This window comes from Pipistrellus hanaki (genome assembly GCF_964339955.1).
Source record: "Pipistrellus hanaki genome assembly, chromosome: 7".
NCBI classification, from domain to species: Eukaryota; Metazoa; Chordata; class Mammalia; order Chiroptera; family Vespertilionidae; genus Pipistrellus; species Pipistrellus hanaki.
This window is the reverse complement of record NC_140509.1, coordinates 5,205,055-5,229,892: the sequence shown is the minus strand read 5'-3', so window position 1 is coordinate 5,229,892 and position 24,838 is coordinate 5,205,055. Positions and strand designations below refer to the sequence as shown.

Sequence of the window (24,838 nt, the reverse complement as noted above, 5' to 3'; positions counted from 1 at the left end):
GAGGTTGTCTCTGGGTCTGTGCTCCTGATGGGTGGGGCCATGGGTCTGTGTGAGGGTTTGTGACTGGAGGTTGTGTGAGTATGTAATTTGATTTGTGAGGGTGAGTCACCGTGTATGTGTGTGTGTGTGTGTGTGTGTGTGTGTGTGTGTAGGGCGTGCTGAGATTGTTTAGGAAAGAAAGGATGGGTGTCTTGCCCAGAACAATCCCGGACCCTCCAGCTGTGGCCCGGGGTTCTGCCCAGCACCCATTCCTCCCGTCCCCAGACACACACACCCACAGCCCTGGGTCCTGACCCCAAGAGGGTGGTGAGGTTCCTGTGCTTCCAGCCCCGCCCCCCAGGCCTGGCCACTCCCCGAGGCACAGGCTCCGAGGCAGACCCCGGCCTTCAGACACCATCCCACTGAACCGCACTGCAGCGTCACAGGCTGGGTTTCTTCCAGTCCGTCCCATTTTGCGGGTGGAAGCCTGATGCTCAGAGGCTGAATAACTGAAGCCTCACAGCGAGGAGCCGCCGGCCTCTGCCCCCGCCGGAGGGAGGAGCTGTGTGCGCTGCTGAGGCTGTGTGCAGTCCTTCGATGGGTGCAGCAGGGGCAGGGCCGGGGGACTCCATGCCTGTCCCCTCCTCCGGGCCGCTGCCCCCGATGTTCATGCCTTTCTCTGCTGGCCCCGCTGGGGCCAGGCCCGGACCCAGGGGCTCACCAATCCGCTCAGCTGCCTTTTACTTTTCTTCCCTGTTCTGCTTCCCGTGTGCTTTTCCTCGGCGCCAATAGCGAGGAATTCACATCTAGACGGAGAAGTAAAACCCCAAGAGAAGGCTGGACTCAGCGATGTCCAGGGGTTCGTGACGCCCAGCCCACGCATGTGCATGGACCTCCTGGGCGGGTCCTGCCAGGGCAGACGCTGTAGGTGACTATCTTTGTAGCCCAGAGCCTGGCATGAAGTAGGTGCTGAGTGCGAAGTGGGCGCCCAGTGGGTGTGCACACAGCCCCTGGGCACTCGGCGTGACCAGGTGGTGACATAGGGGAGGTCACAGTGGGTGTGGGGTTAGGGCAGCCCGCAGAGGAGGTGGGAGGGTTTGAGCAGGTGCAGGTGCCCATCCTGGGTTCCCGAGGAGCCTCTGTCCACGCCTGTGCTCACAGCTCCTCCCGCGCCTGGGAGGAAAGGAAGGAAGGATGGTATGAGCACTTGTGTAGGTGCGTGCATGCATGTATGTACACGTGTGTGCATGTGTATGAGGCCATACAGTTCAGGGTGACTCCCTCATGCCTTCCCCCCACCTTCCTCTGTGCTGGGAATCTAGGGGAGCCCAGGGGTCCCCCTTGGGTTGTGTATCTCACCCCCTTTCTCTCCACATTGTAATGTGCTGCTTTCACATTTTGCCATAATGTAGATTTTTCCACTTGATTTCCTAGAATTTGTCTTCATTGTTTTTCTCGCCATTTTAAATTTAAAGGCGGCTTGCTCAGACTGTGAAGGTCGGGGCAGGCCTGGCTGTGCCCCCTGCGGGGTTGGGCCTCAGGGAAATGGTTTGATGCTCTAGAGGGGGATTTTCCTCCAGGTCTGAGCCCAGAGCCAGGGGCTGCTTGGGCACAGAAGGCGGTCCCCGGGCCCTGGGCGCGGGAGCGGGGACATGGCGTCCAGGGCCCGGGAGCTGTGGGTGCGGTGCCCTGTCTTGGTCACCAGGGCCCCCTCACTCCCGCAGGCTGGCCGTCTAGCTCCTTCCTGGGGAGGGCCCGATCCTGCCGTGGGGCCTGGCGAGGCGGGTCTCCCGGTGAGAGGGAGGATGAAGGAGCCGGAAGAAGCCTGAAGGAGCGCGCCCCTCGGGCAGGCTCCCTGGGTCACCTGTGCGGACGGAGGGCCAGGCGGGGACAGTCCGGGCCGGGAGGCAGGAAGACAGCCACTCCGCAGAGCCTCACCGAGGGGGGCTTCCAGGTCAGAGCGTTTCCAGTCCCGGCTCCCGGGCAAGGCGGCTCCTCAGGGGATGTGGGAGCAGCGGGCAGGTCTGCCTCCGCCTCTGCAGCGGCTGCTGGCCTGGCCGCCCTGCCCTCTGGGCGGGGTCCCAGCCCCCTGCTTGCTGCCACCCTGCCCTTCGCTCCTGCCCGTGACGTGGTGGCATGGAGGAGCTGGGCTGTCCTCACGGCTGCCTCCCGCCTCTGACCCGGGGAAACACCCTGGGCGTCAAGAAACGCGTGCTGACTCCGCAGGACGAGCAGCGGGAGGTGGGCAGGGCGTGTGGTGAACGCTCGGTGCCTGGGGAAGGCGGCGGCCTGGCGCCCAGTGGGCCTTCCCCGCCAAGGTGTGCCCTGCGGGGCAGGAGCGGCCTGGGCTGACGGCCTCCTGGCTCCCACGGAAGGGGTCTTACCCGCTGTCCTTTCTTAAGGCCAATTGTGCCAGGCACTGAGCAGACACTTTGAGAATTAATTGAATGGACGAGCGACCACACAGCCCCAGCCCCGGCCGTGGGGAGTGCAGGTGGGCAGACTCCGGGACAGATTCATCGCCGGACCCGGAGGACGGACACCGGGAAAGGTCCCCGACGCAAAGGGAAAGGGCGAGGAGACCACAAACACAATTGGAAACCGATAAGTTTTGGAGTCTCTCTGTCACATTCCTGTCAGGATAGGCGGCTGGAGCCTGGGGGAGGTGCCCTGGGGGCTGGCCAGGTCGGAGCCCCCCTCGGGGAAGTAGGATTTCAGGAACCAATCGGCTGGCAGGATAAGAGCAGCTCCTGGCAGGCCCCGGCCCCGTCCCGGGCACTTCTGAGTGGCCGAGGGGCCCAGGTCGTGAGGGATGAAGGGAGGACCTGTGGGTTCTCCATCCGGCAGCACACCTGAGACCGGGGACACCTTCACGGTCACTTGTGTCCGAGAGCCGTGTCCGGCTGGGTCCTGGAGCCGCCTTACCGAGCATTTACATTTTGTCGTGTTTGCTTCTGATTTATGTTTGAAGAAATAAAACATGGATTCCTGGAAGCCCTATCCCTCTGGAGCCCTGTCCTGTCCTTTGCTTCTTGAGTAACCATGACCCTGAAGGGGGCGGGTCCCTCTGGTCCTCGTCAGCCACTCGAGCACCTGGTATGTGCCAGGCGCTGTGCTAGGCAGTGGGGAGAGGGAAGCGACTCCAACAGCCAGAATCTCCTGCCTTCACGTAGCTTCTGCTCATCTGTGTGCGAGGCCACAGGCAGATCTCAGGGCGTGTCCTCAGACGGCAGGAAGGGACAGATCCTGCTGCAGCTGGCTCTTCAGGCAACTTCGTTTTCAGGACGTGGTCCGGCTGAGAGCTGCCTTATTACCCGGCCCCCGCACAGCGGTGTCCGCACCGCGGCTGCCCGTGCTGCTGCCTCCATCTGCTGTTGCCCGTGTTGTGGTGCACTTGTCTGCACTGTCCTCATGTCCCATGTGCGGTTCTCGTCATACTCAGCTTTGCAGGACGTCACCCTGCTGTCAGCCTTCTGGTGACAGTCGTCCATCACACTGACCAACTTTCTGGTGGCAGAGGCAGGGCCTCGAGGGGTGGGGCCGAGGAGAAGCCAGTGTTGACCGGTGGAGCGGCACCGGGTGAGAGAAGGTGTGGAGCCAGGGGGGCTCAGGCCATCGCGCCGGGGTGGGGGGATGGGGTGGGCTGGGCGGGCTGGGCTCTCACTGCCGGGCTGGGAGGGGGTGGGGTGGGAGTCGGGGAGCAGGGAGAGGGGAGTGGGGCCTAGGGGTATGGGATGCCCCCCTCACTGTGGCTCAGTAACAGTGACCAGCAGGTGGGAAGCAGTCAGAGGGCTGGCCTGGATGCGGACCCCGGGGCCTGGTGAGAGCCTCCCCTGGAGTGGGCACTGCCCTTCTCTGGCCTCAGGCTCCTCCTCCAAGTCCAGCGTGGGCCAGGGGTCTCTGAGGTCCCTGCCACCGCCGTGTGCTCAGCTGTTCTCGGCAGGTGGCTGTGGCTTCCTGCCTGGCCCTGCATGGGAGCACTGGCTTGGCGGGCGGCAGCTTGAAGCTGGCACATGGCAGCTGGGTGCTCGCCAGGGGGCTGGGTGCTCGCCAGGGGGCTGGGTGCCTGGCGTGCAGCATGAGGGGCTTGCCAAGGGGAACCCGGGAGGGCTGGAGGCGATGGGAACCCAGACTCCTCCCTGCCCCCTCCTGTGATCCTGAGCTGGAGCCGGGCGGGGGAGGGTCCCAGCCCTGCCGGAGCAGGGAGTGGCTTGGGTTTGCTGTGACCACATTTACTGTCACATTTTACTATCCAGGGGACTCACGGATTCTTACTTTCCCCACCGGGAGGCCAGGAGCGGGGAGAAGGCTGTGGAGAAGCCCCTCCTTGGTGCAGAGGTTGGGAGGGTGCTGAGGGTGTTGGCCACGGTCTCCATGGTGACGGAGCACGCTGCGGGGGCTGACAGGCTGGCGGGCTGGTGTGTGCCTCGGTCTTTCAGGGCTGGGAGGCGCTGCAGGATGGGGGTTAGCAGACCCTGTGGCCCAGGCTTCCCTTCCCCTGGGGCTCTCACAGACTGGGTGCAGGCCCCCGGCCCGCTGTGTGAGCTGCCAGGCGCCTGAGTTCCTCAGCCTCTGTAGGACGGGGCTGTTAGCACCTGCCCCGGGTGTGCGAGGATTCAGGGAGTGCCAGCAGGCAGTGGGGGCCTCCGGGCCACTCCAGGCCTCTCTGGCTGTGGAAGGGGGCCAGGAGGGCAGCTGAGGCAGATGCTGGGCCACCCACTCTGGGAGCTGTGTCACCACAGGGAAGAGCCAGCCCCGTGTGCCGGCTCTGGGGTCCCCTGAGCAGCCGTGCTGACCATTGGGCAGCAATGCAAAGGGGCCCCATTGGCACTGGGCCTCTCACCCCGGGGCAGGTGCTGTGCCCAGACACCCCCAGGCTCACGGCCCCCAGGTGTCCCCCTGACTCCACACCCCAACCCCTTCCCCACGTGCGTGGCCTTGGTCACGACACAGGGGACAGGCTGAAGGGGTGGCTGAGGGAGACAGGAGGCCTGTCACCAACCCCTGCTCTGCCTGTGACTTTTTGTGACCTCAGGAAGCCGCTGAGCCTCTCTGGGCCTCAGTTCCTCTTCTGTACATTGGAGCTACGCTGACGATGCTGCCCTCAATGAGTAATGTAACATCTGCAGAGGAATACTCAATGTGGGTTTGATGCTCCATAGTTCACTGAGCTCTGCATAACCCCCCAAGCCCCCCCTCCAACTCCCCTGCGACCCCCGACTCCCCAACCCCTCTGACCCCCCCGCCTGGTAGCTCAGGCCATGCTCTCATCTCTAGTGCCTGTGATGCACATTCTCGCTGACAGAGCTGTGGTCACCTAGTTCTTCCTTCACCAGCAAAACGAAGCCGGCGGGACACGCCAGGGCGGCAGGTGGGGCTTCCGGGGCCTCCCGCAGGGGCACTGCCCAGAGAGTTTTCTCCCTGTTGGGAACATTTGACTCCATCCTGCCTCCCTCCCCGGGGCCCTCGCCCCTCCCTCCCTCAGCCAGGTGGCTGCCCTCACCCCCCCAGCCTCCCCCTCTCGTCCATCTGTCTCCCCAGATGGGGCAGAACGGTTGCAGTTGGCCCACTTTCTGACTGCAAAGCCACCATATGGAGGCTTAGCCGGAGCTGTGTCCGCCGGCTGCCATTAGCGCCGGGCAGCGCTGTGGGCAGCGGCTCGGCCCTGCGGCTCTCCCTGTGCCCAGGACTGAGGGCCGGGCCTGCCACGGACCCTCTTTCCTTCTCTCCTCCCTCCCCAGGAGCTCCTGACATGGCGATGGGAGCTCTTCGGGTGTCTGAGGAGAGAAGGAGGGGCTTGTCTGCCTGGGAGGCAGAAAGGGAGGGGGTGCTGGGCAGGTGGGGCAGGGGCGTGGCTGCTTGCCTGCTGCAGAGGGGCAGGGTGCCCTTCCTGGGGGCAGGGCTGTGACAGTGTGTGTGGTGTGGGCCCAGGCCCGGCGGGCACCTGGCGCGGAGCTGCCCCCTCTGCTCCCTGTTCCTTCTTTCTCTCCAAGGTGCCCCCCTGGCTGCTTACGCCTCCTCAGCAGGGTCACCGCCGCTGGGCAGCCTTCCCTGGTTACCACCTCTGCCGAGGGTAGACTCTCTTCTTGGGTGGAGCTGGGTGTTGGCACCTTTCCCTGGGGCGTCGGGTGGGTGTCCCCGGCACAGGGAGCCCCTGGCCGCCCAGGCCTGGGCACACAGGTGCAGGAGCCTGTGCCGAGGCTTCCGGTGGCCCCACCTGGACCGGGAGGCCATCGGAGGCCCGGGCGCCCAGCCACGTGGATGGCCTGAGGCACTGGCTGGGCCCCGAAGGCTCCTGCTTGGGGTGGAGCTGGGCCAGGACCCCTGAGGGGCTTGGCGGTGGGTGATGGTCTTAGTAAAGGGCCTGGCTTCATTCAGAACAATCCCTTACGCTTTTCCATCAATGGAAGGGGAAACCCCTCTGTACCCCGGCAGGGGAGGGGGAGGAAGAGGAGTGGGGGAGGGACGGGACTCTGTAGCTTTGAGCTAGCCGCTTCTCTTCTCTGAGCCTCTGTTTCCTTGCTGTCAAATGCGGTGGTGACAGAAGCACAGGCCCACAGTGCTTTTGTATGAGGACACTGGGGATTTAAATGTGTGATAATACCCGTTCTGCCAGCGCTGGGGCAGTCTGGGCTGGGAACCGGCTGGGTGAGGGGCACCGGGATTCTGTGAGCCTCCAGCCTGGGTGTTCCGGCTTCTGCAGAGGAGTGAGCAAGAGGCAGGTGGCCCTGGTCCCCTCCCCTGGTCCCAGCCCGGCAGGCCATGGGGCAGAGTGACAGGAGGCTCCCAAAGACCCCTGACCCTAGTCACCCCCTGTCTGTGCAGCACCCGCCCCCCCCCTGCAGCACCGCCCTGCACGCCGTCCCAGGCTCATAGAGGCGGCACGGGGAGGGAGGCTGTGTTCAGGCACCGACCAGGCCGGACGTGGAGGCCGAGCAGGGCGGTGAGCGCTCAGAAAGGAGCCTGGGGCCTGGAGGACACGGAGCTGGGTTTGCGGCAGCGCTGTCCGGGTGTGGCACCAGCCAGCGGCCTTGCACACTGCTTTCCCGGGGCTGCTGGTGGGCACAGGCCTGGGGCAGAGGCTGGGAGGTGGGGGTGGGTGTGGGGGGTGCTGATGGCCCACAGTGGGTGCTTTGCTCTCAGTCTCAGATTCTCTCCTAAAAACCCTTTCGGTGTGGTTCCAACAGAGCAGCCAGCGTCTACTCAGCACTTAACTCTGTGCCAGGTACGATTCTATTTGCACACATTAGCTCAGCCTCACAACAACCCTGTGAAGTAGTGGTGTTCTTGTCTTCACTTTGCAGACGACGTGTTTGAGGCACAGAGAGGTTCGGTAACGCCCTCAGGTCACACAGTAGTAAGCATCAGAGCCCAGATGTGAACCCAGGCAGACTAGCTCCTAACCACAAAGCCGCATTGCCTCTGCCTACTTTATAATGGGGAAACTGAGGCACAGAGGACGTAGGTGACGCGGCAGGGTCACCCAGCTGGTGTGTGTTGGACACTCCCGCCTGGTTCTCCCGGAGGGAGTGTGAGTTGGGGGGAGGGGGGAGACCAGCTCCCCTGTCCGCCCGGCTGACTGGCCCCTCCCGCAGGCGGCGTGTGCATCGCCCAGTCGGTGAAGATCCCGCGGGAGCCCAAGCCCGGGGAGTTTGACAAGATCATCCGGCGCCTCCTGGAGACCTCCAACGCCAGGGGCGTCATCATCTTCGCCAACGAGGACGACATCAGGTGAGGGGGCAGCGGGCGGGGGAGCAGGGAGCCCGCTGTGACCTTCCCACAAGGCTGACCAGAGCGGGGTCCAGAGGGCAGGGTGCTGAGTGATGAGGGGCTGGGACGCCCCTCAGGCCACAGGCTAGTGCTAGAGGGCGCCCTGTTCTCTCCCCTCTCTGTGTCCCGTCCGTTCTACCCGCCAGGGGTGGGAGGCAGGCTCTGTAACGGAGGGGCTGCGGCCCTGGGGTTAGGGCCAGAGCACCTCGGTGCTAACCTGCTCTCTCTCCTGCGGGTTCCGAGGCCCCAGGCGAGGTTTCCAACCTCTCTGAGCCCCTCATCTGCTTAGGAAGAGGGGCCTAAGGATGTCTGCCTGGTGGGGTTGAAACTTGTGTGCTGGAATGGCACAAAGGGCTTAGCGTGGCCTGGCACACAGCAGGTCGCCACTTCTCAGCTCCTCCCTCCCTCCTTTCGTGGTGAGCTCAGGGTAGCGGGGAAGGGCCTGGGCTGTGATTCTAGTCCTGGCCTGGGGACACTCACTGTGGGCAGTATTGTCCCCTCCCTGGGCCTCAGTTTTTGCATCTGGAGAATGGGAGCAGGTGGGCTCCAGGGGCCAGGACCACGCAGTGCAGCAACCCTGGGTCAGCCTACGGCTTGCACACCTGCCCTGATGCCCCAGGCACAGGTCCAGAACTCGGTGCCTTTAAAAGATGACCCCCGAACCCCTTATAACCTCCTTTCCTCCTTCCTGCCTTTTTCCTGTTACCTCCTCTCAGGGACTGGACCTCAGGGCCAAGATGGGCCAGGCCTCTGTGACCCCCAGTCTGAGGGGACACAGCCCTGCCCTGGGGGAGCCCTGTCAGAGGGAGGCCACAGCCCCGGCTCAGAGTCTGCTGGGGGAGACACGCCCCTGCGTGTGCAGAGGTGGGTGGACAGCAGCCCTGGGCCCCCCCAGGCCCTCCCTTAGGGAGCTGGCTGAGCTGCTGTGCGGCAGGCTCCACTGCCTACAGGCCCCTCCCTCCCCTCCCCTCCCTCCCCCCCCCCCCCCCTCCCCACTGCTAACAAGCGTCCTCTCTGGCCATGCTTTGCAATGCTTCCCCACGTGGGGAGGAGCCCACTGGCCTGAATGGCAGGAAGCAGATCGCCCCAGAGACATGCTGGGTCCCTAAGTTCTGGAACAGCATTCAGGCCTCAGAACGAAGGACATCTCGAAGGAGGCACCTCTGGCCGTGAAGGGCCGGGGGTTCCTAGGAGCCCCCCTGACGCCTCTGAGTGGGCACAGAGCTTGCCCATGACCCTCAAAGCGCTCAGGTGTCTTAGTTCTGGCTCTGGCGGTTTCTGCTGCCCTCGGTCAGCCAGTCTGAGGGCAGGGACGGGGTGGGGGAACGGGAGGGGTCCCCGTCTGAGCTCCTTGTCCTCACTTCAGTCACAGCCCCTGCGCTCCTGCCTCCCCCTTCCGCCCGGCAGCCCAGCACTAGCCAGGGCTCACACCCGCCGGAGAGGCCTCCGGCTCCGCTCAGCTCCGATGGGCCGGGCTGGGAGGGCGGGGAGGGCGCTGTGCCCTGTGCCCCAGAAGAGGCCCTGGGGAGGGGCCGTGTGGAGGGAGGGCATTTCTGGAAATCCACATGCATTTCTAAAAGCAAACAGCAGTAAAAATAAACCCGGGTGACTGCAGGGCGGAGGTCGGCCGTTCTGGCTGGCAGGATGCGCGGGTGTCAATGACCCGAGCGGCAGCAGCGGGCCTGGGGTCTGCACATGTGCTCCTCAGGGGCTGGGAGGAGGGACGGCGTGGGCTCTGGGGCCTGGAGACAGGTTTCTCCCCAGCTGTCCTTCCCAGGAGGTCGCCCTGTACTGGCCCAGCAGCACCCAAGCCTGGGGCTGGGCCTGGCTCTCGCCGTGAGGGGCCTGGCCAGTGTCTGGCACCCTGGCCCCTGACCTGCTGTGTGATCTGGAGCAAGGTGCTCGCCTCCTCTGAGCTCCAGTGGAGGGCGGGTTGGGGGACTCCTCCCGGCCTCCCTGTTCTTCCCCTGGAACAGGCATTTGAGGGGCCACTTAGACGGGGTCTCCGCCCTCTGCTGGGCTCAGGGACCCTGACTTGATTAAAACCACTGCCAGGCAGGGCAGGGGGGTGGGCAGAGAGAGCAGCTCTGTGCAGGACCTGGACTCTGGCACAGAAGGAGGGGGTGATGGGGCACTGCTGGCAGGCAGCAGCAGGTGCAGAGGGGTGTATGTGTGCATGCCTGTGCATGTATGCCTGTGTGCATGTGTGTGCATGTATGTGCTTGTGTATGCATGGAAATGTGAGAAGCGGTTAAGAGATGTGGGTGTAGGTTTAGGGTGAGGGTGGATTGGACCTGAGAGGTCTGGGCGCCTGGGTCAGACACAGGGCAGGCACATGCTAGGGAAACAGCCTGTATTTGCAGGGATAGGAGTAGGACTGGGGAGCTCATGGGGCCTGTAGGACACGTGGGCCCAGGGGAGAGGCTGGGTCTGGGGGTACCTGTGTGGGACGGTGAGAGGGGTACCTGTGGGCGGTGAGGGCCAGCGGTGGAGGGAACTAGGGTCTAGGGGAAAGCACGGTGCTGGGGCAGCTGGGGCCCTGTGGTCAGTGGTGGAGGGAGCGGGGTCCTGGGGACATCATGGGCTGTGCTGTGAGGGGGCCAGGTGTGTGCCTGGGGCGGGGGGGGGGACAGCCAGCGGCCAGGGCAGGGACAGCGTGGACAGACATGGCCCGGCTGGGCTGGTGTGTGTCCACAGGCGTGTGCTGGAGGCAGCCCGGAAGGCCAACCAGACGGGACACTTCTTCTGGATGGGCTCGGACAGCTGGGGCTCCAAGATCGCCCCCGTGCTGCACCTGGAGGAGGTGGCCGAAGGCGCCGTCACCGTGCTCCCCAAGAGGGTGTCCGTGCGAGGTAGGCCAGCAGGCCCGATGGTGCCCCCCCTCCCCCCTCTACCGCAGCCACCAGCATGCCCCTCACTGTGCCTCCTCCTCGCCCCCTCCCTCTCCCACTCCTCACCCTCCCGTCCTGCCCTCCCTCTCCCACTCCTCACCCTCCCGTCCTGCCCACCCTCTCCCCCTCCTCACCCTCCCATCCTGCCCACCCTCTCCCCCTCCTCACCCTCCCATCCTGCCCACCCTCTCCCCCTCCTCACCCTCCCATCCTGCCCACCCTCTCCCCCTCCTCACCCTCCCGTCCTGCCCACCCTCTCCCCACTCCTCACCTCCCGTCCTGCCCACCCTCTCCCACTCCTCACCCTCCCATCCTGCCCTCCCTCTCCCCTCCTCACCCTCCCATCCTGCCCTCCCTCTCCTGCTCCTCACCCTCCCACCCTGCCCACCCTCTCCCACTCCTCACCCTCCCGTCCTGCCCACCCTCTCCCCCTCCTCCCCCCTCCCATCCTGCCCACCCTCTCCCCTCCTCACCCTCCCCACCCTGCCCTCCTCTCCCACTCCTCACCCTCCCATCCTGCCCACCCTCTCCCCCTCCTCACCCTCCCATCCTGTCCACCCTCTCCCCCTCCTCACCCTCCCATCCTGCCCACCCTCTCCCCCTCCTCACCCTCCCATCCTGCCCTCCCTCTCCCCCCTCCTCACCCTCCCAACCTGCCCACCCTCTCCCGCTCCTCACCCTCCCGCCCTGCCTCCCTCTCCCCCTCCTCACCCTCCCATCCTGCCCTCCCTCTCCCCCTCCTCACCCTCCTGTCCTGCCCTCCCTCTCCTGCTCCTCACCCTCCCATCCTGCCCACCCTCTCCCCCTCCTCACCCTCCCATCCTGCCCACATCCTGCCCACCCTCTCCCACTCCTCACCCTCCCATCCTGCCCACCCTCTCCCACTCCTCACCCTCCCATCCTGCCCACATCCTGCCCACCCTCTCCCCCTCCTCACCCTCCCAATCCTGCCCTCCCTCTCCCACTCCTCACCCTCCCATCCTGCCCTCCCTCTTCCCGGCCCGCAGCCCTCTGTCCCGGGCTGGCCTTTCTGGGCTCCCTCGGGCCCTCCGTGGAGCTCCAGGGCCTTCCTCTCCTTCTCAGACATCTTTGGCCACGGGAGACGCATGGCCCACAGAAGCTCATTTATCAGGCTCTCGCCTTCATCCCGGATACTCCACCCCTTTCCTTCTGGAACAGGCCCTGCCCTGCCTGAGGGGCTCTCTGCTGGCAGGCCCGGAGCTGCCCGCAGGCCCCACGGAGAGGGCAGGGAGGGCCGGAACGCCCTGCCACCTGCCGGGCGGCAGGGCCTCAGTGGTGGGGCCCGTCCTGCTCGGCATCTTTCCTCCTGGTCCCCTGGGCCGGAGCAGCGGCCGTGGCCACCTCGCTGGGGTGGGGTGTGGCGTTCCCGTTAACGGCCGGGTGTGCCGGACCTCGCTGTCCTCCCCCGGGGCCGGCAGGCTTCTCCTCTGCTCTCGCTCCGTTTGGCGGGAAGGCCTGCGGACATCTGCCTCCTCCAAACTCTCCCGGAGACCGAGCCTGAGCAGGGGAGGGCCCTGCTCAAGCTCAGAGCCGTGCCCTCTATTCTCCCCGAGGCGGCGGGAGCACAGGCAGCCGTTTCCACCCCCCACCCCCTCCCAGCCCAAACCTTAGTGAACACACAACCACCATGGCCGCGGCTACTGGTACCCGCAGTGCCGGGCCCCGCAGACTCCCGGCTGGCCTCCCATCCCCCCCAGCCTCCTGTGGGTGGAGGCCTCGAGGCCCGGAGAGCTTAGGTGACATCCCGTGGCTGTCACGTGGCAGAGCTGAGTGAGCCAGGACTGGCCTGACACGTCCCTTTCTCTCTGACGTTACAGAGCCTTCAGGGCAGTGGCTCTCGTGTGCGGTGCTTTGGCCCCGAGGACATGGGGCGATGTCTGGAGACGGTGCTTGTCACAATGGCGGGGGGTGCCCTGGCACCCGGCGGGTAGAGGCCAGAGTGTAGTCCAACAGCTGCAGGGCACTGGGCATCCAGCGCCACATGGAGCACGCTGCCCAGGCCAGCGCCCGCTCTGGCAGCAGCCCCTGTGACCAGGCCCCTGGCCCCCCTGGGCCTGCCACCGGGAAGCTCCCGTTCGGTGGGGCCCCTGGAGCTCTCAGCGTCCGGCCTCTCCCAGGCAGTGGAGTCAGCTGTGTGCATAGCACGGAACAGTCACCGACGTGGAAGGGGCGTTGGGGGAGAGGGTGTTGCTCACCGCCACCTGCCACCGGGGCGGGGTTTCTGGGCTCAGGGCAGAGCTGGGAGCCCCCGGGAGCATGAGGAGGAGGAGGAGGCTGCATGGTCAGCGACGCCAGCTCTGGACCTGAAGGGAGACCAGCTGCTGGCCTTGCTGTGACTGGGTCACCCAGCCTCTCTAGAGTGGGCTCCTCCTCAGAACCAGAGCCCAGGTGTTTCCAGCCCCCCCCCCCCCCCCCCCAGCCTCTGCTCCAGCCTCAGGACCGCAGTGGCCCTCGCACAGGCCGGTAGTGAGAAGGCGGGGAGCGCCTCTCCACTGCGCTCCCATAAAGGCGCGCTTGTAAGATCGCACATGCTCCCCCTGGGGCTCCGTAAGCGCTTTCCATTTAGAGCGGAATGAAATGCCCACGTTTTGTTTTCTCCTCCTGGCCTGGCTCTGCCCGCCCGCCCTCCCTCCCTCCGCCCGGCCATCTCTAAGGGGGGGAGCGGGAGGGTGTGTGTGGGGGGCGGGCGGGGCGGTGGAGGAGGGGGCTCCCCCGTGTGACCTCCTGGTTCCCCCAGGCTTCGACCGCTACTTCTCCAGCCGCACGCTGGACAACAACCGGCGCAACATCTGGTTTGCCGAGTTCTGGGAGGACAACTTCCACTGCAAGCTGAGCCGCCACGCGCTCAAGAAGGGCAGCCACGTCAAGAAGTGCACCAGTGAGCGCGGGGGGGGGGGGGGGGGGGGAGGGGGGCGGGGGGGGGCGGGGGAGGGGCTGGGTCCCGGATCCTGAGCGGGCGCTGAGGGGGGAAGACCGCTAGTGCCCAGCCAGGGGCACATACTGCAGGGCGGAGGCTCCGGGGTCTAGGTCGCTGGGTGAGAAGGTGGGCTGGCGCCTGGGGCGGGGCCCTGCGGGGGCCCTGGGGGTGGGGACGAGCTAATTGAGGGTTAGGTCCCAGAAGGTTAAGGGCTTGGGTGGTGGAAACCTCTGTGGTCTCTCCCAGACAAGCCACCGTGACACTGCTGAGTGGGGGGAGGGGCTCCTCGTCCTCGGGCCTGTGGTTGCCTTGGGGTCCATCTGGAGCCCCAGAACTGAACCGGTTCCAGCTGCCCTGTGGGCTCCGGTCGGACCCCCAGGAGTGCTGGCTCTGTTCTAAGCAGGTGGATAGAGCAGGAAACAAGAGTCAGAAATCTCTTGGTGTTTTTAATCCAACGGGGAGACAGACCATCAACAAGATCAGGAAATAAATAAAAATTATGTCAGAGGAAAAGGTGCATTAGAAACACAAAAACAAGAAAAAGGACGCCTCCCAGCAAAGGTAATGTGTGGCAGGTCCTGAGGACTCAGGACGGAGTGAACCGGCCGGACAGGACAACGGCCCATTTCCCAGGCTGTTTCCCAGGCAGAGGTGGCAGAGCAGGATTTGAATGTAGCTGTGAGCTTGAGGCCTCAGCCCCCTGGGGTGCCCTCATGGTGTGGATGTGGGTCCTGGGTGCTCCTGGTCTGGGCAGCTGGGCAGCGGGACCTGGGCTCAGTGGCGTTGGAGGGCCGGGTGCCCTCCCTGAGAGGTGCCTGTGAGAGGAAGGCAGACTCCCTCCCCTCTCCTCCTGGACTGGCCGGTGCGGCTGGGAGGGGCCAGGGGCAGGACAGCTGCAGGATATGCGTGGATCCTAGGCAGTGGAGGCACATGTGCTGCCCTCTGGTGGCCAGGCTCACTGGGAATCGTGGCCACTTAGGACTGGATATCTCCTAGGGCCCCCGGCAGGTTTCTATGGGGGTGGAGATGGCAGGGTGTGTGTGTGTGTGTGTGTGTGTGTGTGTGTGTGTGTGACTGTGTGTGCAGGAGTCTGAGGGAGAAGAGGCGTGTGGCTGCTTGTGTTCCTCGGTGGGCTGATAACCATGTACACCACTCTACAGTGTACCTGCTGTTTTGGAACTGTAAAGACATGATCTCATTTCACCCTCACAGTAGCTCTAGGGACTTTTGTGATCCCCGTGTCATGGAGGAGAACATGGAGTCAGCCAGCCCAGCACCGTGTCCAAGGCTGCACAGCAAATGCTTCATCGCCAGCAGTCACGGCAGAGGTGCCAGGAGTCAGGCAGGGTGACCGTGCATCCTGCTTGTTCTGTGTGTGTGTGTGTGTGTGTGTGTGTGCACACGTGCACGCGTGTGTTGTGTGTGTGTAAGTATGAGAGCATCCCAATTTGTTCTCAGAAGTGCCCGCGTGGGGATGGAAGATCCGACGGTCACCCTGATTGTAGGTCCTCAGATGTGCTCGGGACAGAGATGGGTGGCACTGGACATGGGCCAGATGGGTAGCTGGCCTGGCCTGCCGGGCGAGGGGCTTGCTGGAGGCACCTGTTGGTCTGGAAGAGGCAGGCGGGGACAAGGCCTCGGTCAGTCCATGTGGGCTCTGTCCGGACTCAGTCCTCAGGTCAGGACTCACAAATGGGGAGAGGGCCGGCTGCCAGAGGCGGTGTCTGGTTCGGAAGAAGGTCTCCTTCACTGAGCCCGAGGCAAGCTCTGTGGCCTCTCTGGGCCTTTGCTTTCCTGTCTGAGAAATGGGGGTGATGGTGAGCCAGCCCCGAGGGTGTGGGAGAGTGAGGAGGGTTAGTGGAGGCGCTGTGTGAACTGCACGGTGGCTCCCAGCCTGGCTGTGCATTGGAGTCACCGGGGCTCGGACACCGTGCCGGGACCCGCTGCCTGAGCAGGGCGCCGCCGGGCCTGGTAGTTTGAAAAGCCCTCCAGGTGAGGTGTGTATGCTCAGGGCTGGCAGCCTTGAGTAGGAGCAGAGCTCCCCCAGCCTGTTCTCCCCGAATCACTGGGGACTTTTTAGAACGACTGATGCCTGACGCCCACCCCCAGACAAGCTGATTGAATGGGAACTGGATGCAGCCGGGGCACCGGGATCTTCAGAAGGTGCCCCAGGCGTTCTACTGCGCAGCAACGCGTGGGCGGCTCCGAGGGAGGGGCGCTGGAGGGAGGACAGTGTGCTCCCCAGGCTGCAGGGCGGTGTGAGCAAAGGAGCCGGAGCGAGTGGGTGAGCAGGGGTGGCGGGAGGGGCGGGAGGACAGCACCTGGCAGCGAACCTGGGTCCTCGCTGCATCTGAAGCCGCAGCAGAGCTGGAGAGAGTCCCTGTGTGACCCCCAGTCAGGCGTGGCGGGCCCGTCCATCTCTGGGTGAGGTGTGGAGCGGAGGAGCATGGAGCCCGAGGCCCCCTGAGACCCAGCGCTGGCTTCCCATGGCCTTGTCCCTTGGGAGAATGCCTTTGGCAGGAGGCTGTTACCTGGGCGGGGTGAGGGGGGCTCACCCCCAGGTCTGGGTCTGCCTCTGCCTCCTCCCTGCTGTGTGACCTTGGACGAGGTATGAAACCTCTCCGAGTCTCCGAGCTCAGGAGGTTGTCAGTAGAACAAGGAGAACACCCGCCTCAGTGGGAGTCGTGAGGGCTGGAGAGGGAGTGTCTGAAGAGGCTGGCTGAACACCACGCCCACGAGAGGTGCTGATGACCTGGTTGTCGTTGACAGAGGAGTGAGAGGTGGGATGCACAGGCGGTTGGGTAATTATCACCCACGTGTAGGATCCTGGATCCTGAGGGTGGGGGGTCTGGGCTGTCCCCAGTGCTGCACCGCTATCAGCGAGGAGACTGAGGCATTGTGAACATGACGGCTGGAGAATTGGCAGGGCTGGAGGCACCCCCAAGCGAGCCTGGCTCCGGAGCTGGCCCTTGGGAGAATGCCTTGGGTAGGAGGAGCAGGGTGACACCCATGGAGTGCTGGCTCTCGGCCAGGCACCTGGGCGGGGAGAGGGGGGCTCACCCCCAGGTCTGGGTCTGACTCTGCCTCCTCCCTGCTGTGTGACCTGCCAGCTGGCTGCTGCCTTCCCTCCCGCTGGGCCCCCTCCCTCCTGTCCTCAGCCAGCTCTGTGTCTCCACCCGCCCCCTCACCTCCTCCGGGATTCTGCCAGCCTCGGTTAGCCCCCGACCCTGGTCCCCTTGATGCTAGCATTCGGCCTCTGCCCAGGCCCTCCTACCCGGCCCGAGGTCCCCAGTGAGCCAGGGCACCCTGTGCTCCTGTCAGCGCCCCTGCTGAGAGGATGGGCGGATCCTCTTGTCCTGGGTGTTCCCCCTGGGGAGACTGGATCCAAGCTGCCAGGCTGTCTTCAGCTCATTTCCCTGAGACAGATTAGAGATAGAGCAGTTTAATGGGGGGGGGGGGGGGCAGGGGCAGGGGAGGGACCCCAGGAAGCACAGGAGGGGAGGGAGGCAGCATAGAGGCAGGGGTGCCAGGCAGGTCCCCGCTGAGAGCTGGAGCTCCACACCCCTGGGCTCGGACAGAGGAGCCCGCCTCTCAGTCTCCCAGGAGGTGCGAGGCGGGGGTGGGGGTGTCCTCCCAGCAATCCCTGGGAGCTCCTGGAGGGGGATTCCTCAGAACCCCACCTGCTGCAGGCCTGTGACCAGAGGAAGCCTCAGAAGAGTGGCAGGTGCTGGCAGCTGGAGATGGGCCGTGTGCCTCGAGGGGTAAGGGTGAAGGGAATGGGTGGGCACTCATTCTTCCTCAAGCTTACAGCCTGAGAGTCTCTGCAGGAAGCGTGGCAGATGCCCAGCGACCACCGCACCTGGCGCCGGGCGAGCTAGGGTCACCCAGCGGGCAGCTCTGCAGCTGTCAAGGCCCGTGGAAGGCAGCACCTGCCCCTCCTCGCCGCCTCCTCCCGGGAGCCACAGAGCAGGGTTCGGAGGCAGAGCTGTAAACAGGGCAGATGCGGCATCCATCTTCCTGACAGCACTGCCAGCCAGGTGACGGCTGAGGGAGGAAGGCGGTTTATGAGGAAATAGGAGAAATTTACTGCTCGCTGCTCCCGGGGCCAGGAGCCTGAGCGGAAGGGCAGCTGCATGGCAGCTGGGGATGTGGACGGTGCGATCACCCAGCCTGTGATAACAGAGTAACACGGCAGCGAAGGCTTGTACAGCACTTACCGCTTGTCAAGCTCCGCTCCAGCACTTCGCATTGAATCCTCACAGCAGCCATTTCACAGATGAGAAAACTGAGGCATGGAGAAGTTAAAGACTTGCCCAAGGGCACAAGGTAATAAGTAGCAGAGCTGAGATTTGAACCCAGGCTGTCTGGCTCCAGGGCCCTCCTGGCTCTTCCAGCGGCTTTGAAGGGGCTTCCACCTCCACATTCCCAACGGAGCCTGAGGGGAAGGCAAGGCAGACACGTTTGGAACTGGCTTCCCCTCCGGCCTTCCCCTCCTTGCTGCTTCTTGTTTGTCCAACCAGCGTCTGTTAAGAGGCTGTGTGCCCAGCCCTGTGCTGGGCTTGGGGATGGGCCAGACCTGCCCGGGCTCTCCCTGCTGGTGGGGGACAGTATGACTGCAGACAGGTGGTGCACCGGGCCTCCCAGGAGTCAGAGCCGAGGGCCTCCGGGGAGGAGCTAACAGTGAGGCCGAGAGGGCAGGTCCGGGGCCTCTGGGAGGGGGTGGGGAGTGCTGGGGACCAGCTCCTTTCCAGGAGTCAGACGTCCTCACCGAGAGGAGACACTTGAGCAAAGACTTCAAGGCATGAGAGAGCGAGGCATGTGGAGACCGGGGGAGACAGTGCCAGGCAGAAGTCACAGGTAGGCTCATGCCTGGCAGGCGAGGGGGCAGTGAGGAGGCCCCGGCAGTTGAAGAGAGAGCAGCGGGTAGATTGGGGGGTTGGGGGTGCAGATGGTGTGGGCCTTGTAGACAGCTTGTAAGGATTCTGTCTTCCACGGACTGAGAAAAGGCCATGCGGGGTGTGAAGAGGGAGGGGTTAATCTGAATGACCATATGCTTGTATGAAGGTCATGCTAATGGTGTGTTACACATATTTTGTGTGTTTATTTGTACATTGTGTACATGGACATGCATTCAGATGTGCTAGGATGCATGCAGGTTTGCGTGTTGTCTATATGTGTAGATGTGAAAGCATCTGGCTGGTCTGTATCTTGTGTGAGCGTCACGGGTGTGTGTGTGTGTGTGTGTGTGTGTGTGTGTGTGTGACTCAGGAGGGCTGTGCTGGGCGGGTGAGTTGTGGAGAGGTGAGGGGGAGTCAAGGAGGAGCTCTTATTATTTCAACCTTGAAAACACATTTCAATTACAATTTACAACCTGCAGACAAAGGCTGCAGTCACCGTAGTAACCGCAGCTGTGGGGCTGGGGGAGGAATCCTTTCGCTGGCGCCCTGGCTGGCTGTCAGGCGGAGGAGCCGGGCGCATCTCCGCTCATTGTGCCCCGGGACACAATTAGGACATCTCCGCGCTGTTGCTGCTGTCACTGCTGCTGTGTGTCCGGGATTTATCTCTTCCACCGACTCGCTGAATTGTGTGTCTTGCCTCCTCCCAGATCTGCGGTGCCGCTGCCGGGCCCCGGGCTCCCACCACCCGAGAGGGGTTTTCTGACCCCTCTCCCTCCATGGCCGCTGCCTCCCTCCTTCTGGCCCCGCAGACAAGCCCTGGACTCCCGCCTGGGCCTGGCCTGACAGCTGGCACAGGGCCTGGGCCCCACAGCGGAAGAGGCAGGCCAGGGAGCAGGGGAGAGACAGACCAGGTTAGACCCGTGGTTGGCAAACTGCGGCTCGTGAGCCACATGCGGCTCTTTGGCCCCTTGAGTGTGACTCTTCCACAAAATACCACGGCCTGGGCGAGTCTATTTTGAAGAAGTGGCGCTAGAAGAGTTTAAGTTTAAAAAATGTGGCTCTCCAAAGAAATGTCAATTGTTGTGCTGTTGATATTTGGCTCTGCTGACTAATGAGTTTGCCGACCACTGCGGTAGACAAACTCTTTTGGAACCAGCCAGTCCCCAGGGATGTATGAGCGCCTACTGGGTGCCAGGGTTCCTGTGAGACTCGGGATGTCACCGGACCAGCTGCAACCTCCCTCCCTCCTCCGGAGGGGGCCGTGCAGCCCCCCACTCGAGCTGCGCCTCGGAAGAGAGCAGGGCGGGCTCAGGAGGGCTCATTGCCGAGGAGCCGGGCTGCGAGGAGAGCCGGGCTGGTTGTGGGCACAGCTTGGGCGGAGCACCTGGTCCAGTCTGACTGGCATGTGTGGCTCCTGCGCCCCCACCGGTTGCGAGCACGGGACTCTGTCCCTGGGCTTCCTGTGGGCGTGGAAGGGCTCAGGCTGGAGGGGTGTGTGTGTGTGTGTGTGTGTGTGTGTGTGTGCGCGGGGGGGGGCCTCGCTCAGGCCTGCTGCGCTCTCCAAGGTAAAGGTGCTTTGCAGGCCACCTCACTGCACCTGTTATCTCATCTGTAATTGGGGCTAGACTTGGGCAGAAGTCAAGGACGTGAAACTGGCACCCTGGCAGCTTTGGGGTGGAGATTGGGAGGGGCCCACAGCAGCCCAGGCAGAGACAGGCTCCCCAGGGGGAGGTGCCCCATGGGGAATGGCTGCTTCGGCGGGACACTGAGGAGGGGCCCCTGGGGAGACGGAGAGCAGAGCCGAGGGCCGAGGGCCGCTGGGGCCATTGGCCAGTGTGCTGGGCGCCGTGGCCTCGGGAGGGCTGCCTCCTTTCTGCCGTGGCCCATGGCTGTGGCCGCAGCCTCCTCCCTGCCTGCTGGCTAACCATTCAGTCTCTCCCTTTGAACCGGGATGGAGCTGCGGGGAGCTGAGCTTTACCTCCTTCAGGCTGCAGAGGCCAGGCCCCGGGGGCTGGGGGCTGGGCTGCGGTAGGCAGAGAGGGAGGGGTTCCAGGGTGGGGCTTCCAGACCCTCCCCCCCCCCCAGCCCAACCCCTCTGAGGACAGGATGGTTTTTGCATTTCTCTCCCAGCCGGGCTCTTAGAAGCTTGTGATCAGAGGCCTCGGACAGAGGCAGCTGCGCTGCGGAAGCTGGGAGGTTTGCTTTCACGTCCATCCTGTCTCCAGGCCGTGGCCTAGAAATAGCCTTCCCTGTTAGCAGCCTCTGCTGTGCAGAGCCCGAGGTGGGCGGGGCCTCCGCATCCTAACTTCTGAAGCCCTTGGCAAGCACCAGGCCTCTGTGCCTCCGTGAATATTAACCCATTAGTCCCCTCAGGGTCCCGATCCTGGCCCGAAACTGAAGCCCCAGAGACGGAGTGATGGTTCAAGGTCACACAGCTGGAGCTGGGGTGCCCATGCAGTGCAGCGTGGTGGGTGGCGGGGGGCCAGGGCAGCAGGCTCGGGCCCACCCCTCTCCAGCCCCGAGGCCACACCGCAGAGCGGCGGGCTCTGTCTGGACCAAACTGTCCCTGTGGAGCCACTGGATCTGCCCCAAACGGTCCAGTCTGAGCACTGACTCTTGGCTCTGACCCCGAGGCTGGGGAGACGGGAGCCAGGCTCACCCTGGGCACGGGGTCTTGGCGGCTGAGGCAGGGAGAGGAGACACGCTGACGGTCACCAGCTCCACGGAGCCCTGGCAGGCAGTCTCAGTGACCGTCACCGTGTCTAAACACAGGGTCTCCCCCCACCCTCCCGGGGGTGAGCTGGGGTCCTGGGGCCTGAGGTCAAGTGCGGTCTGGGGTGGAGGGTGGGAGGGGCTGAGCTGGGAGTGCTCATCTGTCCCTGAGGCTGGCTGTGACCTGCAGCCGCCTCTCGGCTTCGCTTCCTTATCTGTAAGTGACAGAATGGGAGCAGGTGAGCCCACGGCTGCCACCCAGCTCCGTGATCCGTGATTTCCAGCTTCCACTCAGCAGTCCCTGGGGATCTGTCCCAAGCCAGGCCGAGGAGGGTGGATACCCTGGTGGGTGGCGACTGTGGGGGGTGAGGTGGTGGAGTAGACCACAGGGCAGCAGGGTGCCCCGGCACCCACATCTGTCTCTGAGGTGTGGGAGGAGGGGGATGGACACATCAGAGCTCCAGGGGTTCGGGGCTGGTGCTGACCCAACCTGACCTGGCCCCCGCACAACGGGTCCTGAGGCTCAGGCGTGGCTCGGGGCAGACACAGTGCTCGCCCTGCTGCCCTCGGGGAATTGCCTCGGGAAGGTGTCACTGGCCCTCCCACAGGGAGGCGTGGGGTGGGGGGGCTTATGAGGCTCCGTCCTTGTCCTGGCCTTGAGGGAGGAGGCTGCGGCCATGCTGTACACCGGGGCTGGGGCCTCAGGAGGGGAACCGGGCTTCCCTGGTGGTCTGTCTGTCCTGTCCCTCCACCCTGCCCCGTGTCCTCACCTCCATGTCCTTGCCCCCTCTCCCCCTCCCTGGCTGTTCTGGGGCTCTGGGGCACAGGGTCCAGGTGTACAGGGGGGAGAACAGTAGGCCCTCCCCTTCACCCCAAGGGCCCCCAGCTGCCTCCACCAGACCGATTCCTGGGGAGCAGAGCAAGCAGTGGGCTAGGGGCCAGGAGAGCTGGGCCTGATGGCTGCGCGCCTCTGGCCCCCCTGCGCGGTCAGCGGGGATGCGGGCGTGGGGGCGTGGCGGGGATGGCAGGGATGCGGGCGTGGCGGGCGCCCACTCTGCGTGTTTGGTTGCAGACCGAGAGCGCATTGGGCAGGATTCGGCGTACGAGCAGGAGGGGAAGGTGCAGTTTGTGATCGACGCGGTGTACGCCATGGGCCACGCGCTGCACGCCATGCACCGGGACCTGTGTCCGGGCCGCGTGGGGCTCTGCCCGCGCATGGACCCCGTGGACGGCACCCAGCTGCTCAAGTACATCCGCAGCGTCAACTTCTCAGGTGGGAGTGAGTGCGTGGCCCTGCCGGCCGGGGTCCTGGGCCCTGCAGCCGGGGGAGGGGGCCTGGGCTGTGCAGCCAGGGGAGGGGTCCTGGGCCGTGCAGCCGGGGGAGGGGTCCTGGGCCTGGGGGAGGGGGCCTGGGCCCGGGGGCGGGGTCGGAGGGTGGAACCTCCCAGATTGCCGGAGGCCTCTCTGCCCTGGGCTCAGCGCTCCAGCCGTTGGGTGCAGGCTCAGCAGAGAACCTGAGTGTGCGGCTCCCACGGCCCCACAGGCATCGCAGGGAACCCCGTGACCTTCAACGAGAACGGAGACGCGCCTGGCCGCTACGACATCTACCAGTACCAGCTGCGCAACGGCTCCGCTGCGTACAAGGTCATCGGCTCCTGGACTGACCACCTGCACCTGCGAGTGAGCGCCTGGCGGGAGGGGGGTCTGAGGGAGACTCCAGGGTGGAGAGTCACTCGCCCTGTCCCAGCTCGGTAGGGGGAATACGGGGGTGGGAGGGAGCCCCTGAGTAGCCCTGGTCTCTGGGGTTTGTTCCGTGCCCGCTCCCAGACATCAGAGGGCCCCGAGCCCCCCCGAGGGGAAGGACAGGGCCGCTGGACCCCTGCCCCTGCCTCTCCCGGGCCTGGGCCTTTCGGCCTGCCGCCCACTCGCAGGGCACAACGCTCTGGATAGAGGCTCGCTGGAGTGAAATGGGTGGTGTGGGCAGCGGGGCGCAGGGGGCTGTGTTTGGACAGAGGATGGTGTTTAAGGCCAAGGGCAGTCAGTGGCAGGCGGGGAACTGTTTGAGAGGTGGTCTCCAGCGTTGTCACACCCCAGGGAGGCCATCCTTTCCCTGGGTCCTCCCGCCACGCTTTCCAGCTCACAGCTGTTCCCGGGACACGGGGACACAGGGACACGGGGACGGGGACACGGGGACACGGGGACGCGGGGACGCGGGGACGCGGGGACATGGTGGCTTTCTCTCTGGCCTCGGTCCCCTGCTGTGAAAGGAGCAGTGTTCGCAGAGGGAAAGGACCTGTGATTCGTTCCCCAAGGAAATGCCCGTGGACGCGGTCCCTGCCTGCAGGGTGAGGGTGGGCGTGCTCTGGTGGCACAGTGTGACATCTGGATGGACCCGGGAGCTCCGGGGCCCAGGTCCACGTCTGGTCTCACCCATGCTTCTTCCACCTCCCGGGAGAGCCGCAGTGTGCCCCGCTCCCCTCCTGTAATGATCTCTCTGGTGACAAGCCCCTGGGGCCCTGCAGAGCAGCTTCTGCCGATGATCCCACTTAGCCCACATCTTCTGAGACAGGAGAGATCTGAGGAAACCAGCCCGAGGGTGTTCCAAGCACAGCAGGACGGAGCTCATTGCTATGGTGATGCTCCTTGGGCTGAGCGGAGACAGACAGACAGACAGGCACTTGCCAGCGTGGGACAGTGCCCACATGGAGCCAGGCCTCATTCCGGTGCAGTGGGTGTGGCGGGGGGGTATGGGGAGGTAGGGTGCAGTGACTCAGGTCCTGCAGCAGCAGCAGCAGCAGCAGCTAACCTGGCTGCACCTGCTGTGCCAGCTCCTGTTCCAGCAGTGGCCTCACCGTGAGGACAGCCCGCGTGGCAGGCAGGCAGGCACAGTGCCCCATGCCACAGCGTGCTAAGGGAAGGCCCCCCACTGTCCTCCGCCCTCCGCTGGCCTGCAGTCGGGGTGGGAGGAGGTGACCACACCTGCCCCCTTTCTCCCTGAGCGCTCACTGTGGAGGCCACGGGTCAGGCTAGCTCAGGGCGCCGAGGAGGAGGCCTCTCTGGCTGGTGCCGGACCTCGAGACTGCTTCTGCAGATCCCACAGAGATTCCCCGCGCCCCCCCTCTCCCGCCTCCGGAGTGTCAGCCTGTCTGGGGGCTGGATGTGGGCAGGGAAGCAAACATGAAGACTCCGCCCTTGTGGGGCTGATGTTCTGTGAAATCAAAGAATTTCCATTGTGACTTCTGAGGCGAAACCCCCTAAGTACCAAAGGGCCCATGGCTTCGCGTCTGCGCTCCTCGGAACAGAAAACAGGCTCAGAGGTGCCGGGTCTTCTCCGGGCACACAGCCAGCTGGCAGCAGAACGGGGACCACATTCACTGCCTTTTCCCCTAGAGCCAGAACTTTCCAGAACGCCCGCCGTCAGCCGAGTCCTCTGGGAAAAGTCCTTTCCTGCAGTCCCAGCTCCGGGGCTCGGGAGTGTCGGGCCTCGGCGTCCCCGCAGGCCCCGGCCTGGCCATTGCTCTGCTCCTTGGCACTAGGGACCACATGCCTATCAGGCCAGAGCCACAGACGAGCTCCTTCCTCGTGGCTGTCTTCCCACTGGCCACGGGCCATCTCTGTACCCCTGCCCCCCACCTTGTTCCTCAGCTCCG

General features: G+C 64.6%; 1 protein-coding gene across 6 annotated transcripts in view; it reads left to right on the top strand.

Annotated features, from left to right (window-relative positions):
• The window catches only part of GRM4 (glutamate metabotropic receptor 4), a 105,023-nt gene that overhangs the window by 65,711 nt on the left and 14,474 nt on the right, over nucleotides 1-24,838 (top strand). For all 6 annotated transcript variants that reach the window (XM_084890712.1, XM_084890713.1, XM_084890716.1 and 3 more), the window contains 5 exons: nucleotides 7,575-7,710; nucleotides 10,447-10,601; nucleotides 13,399-13,539; nucleotides 22,261-22,461; nucleotides 22,732-22,868. In XM_084890712.1, coding sequence (XP_084746838.1) covers nucleotides 7,575-7,710; nucleotides 10,447-10,601; nucleotides 13,399-13,539; nucleotides 22,261-22,461; nucleotides 22,732-22,868 — 770 coding nt within the window. The remainder of the gene's footprint in view (nucleotides 1-7,574; nucleotides 7,711-10,446; nucleotides 10,602-13,398; nucleotides 13,540-22,260; nucleotides 22,462-22,731; nucleotides 22,869-24,838) is intronic.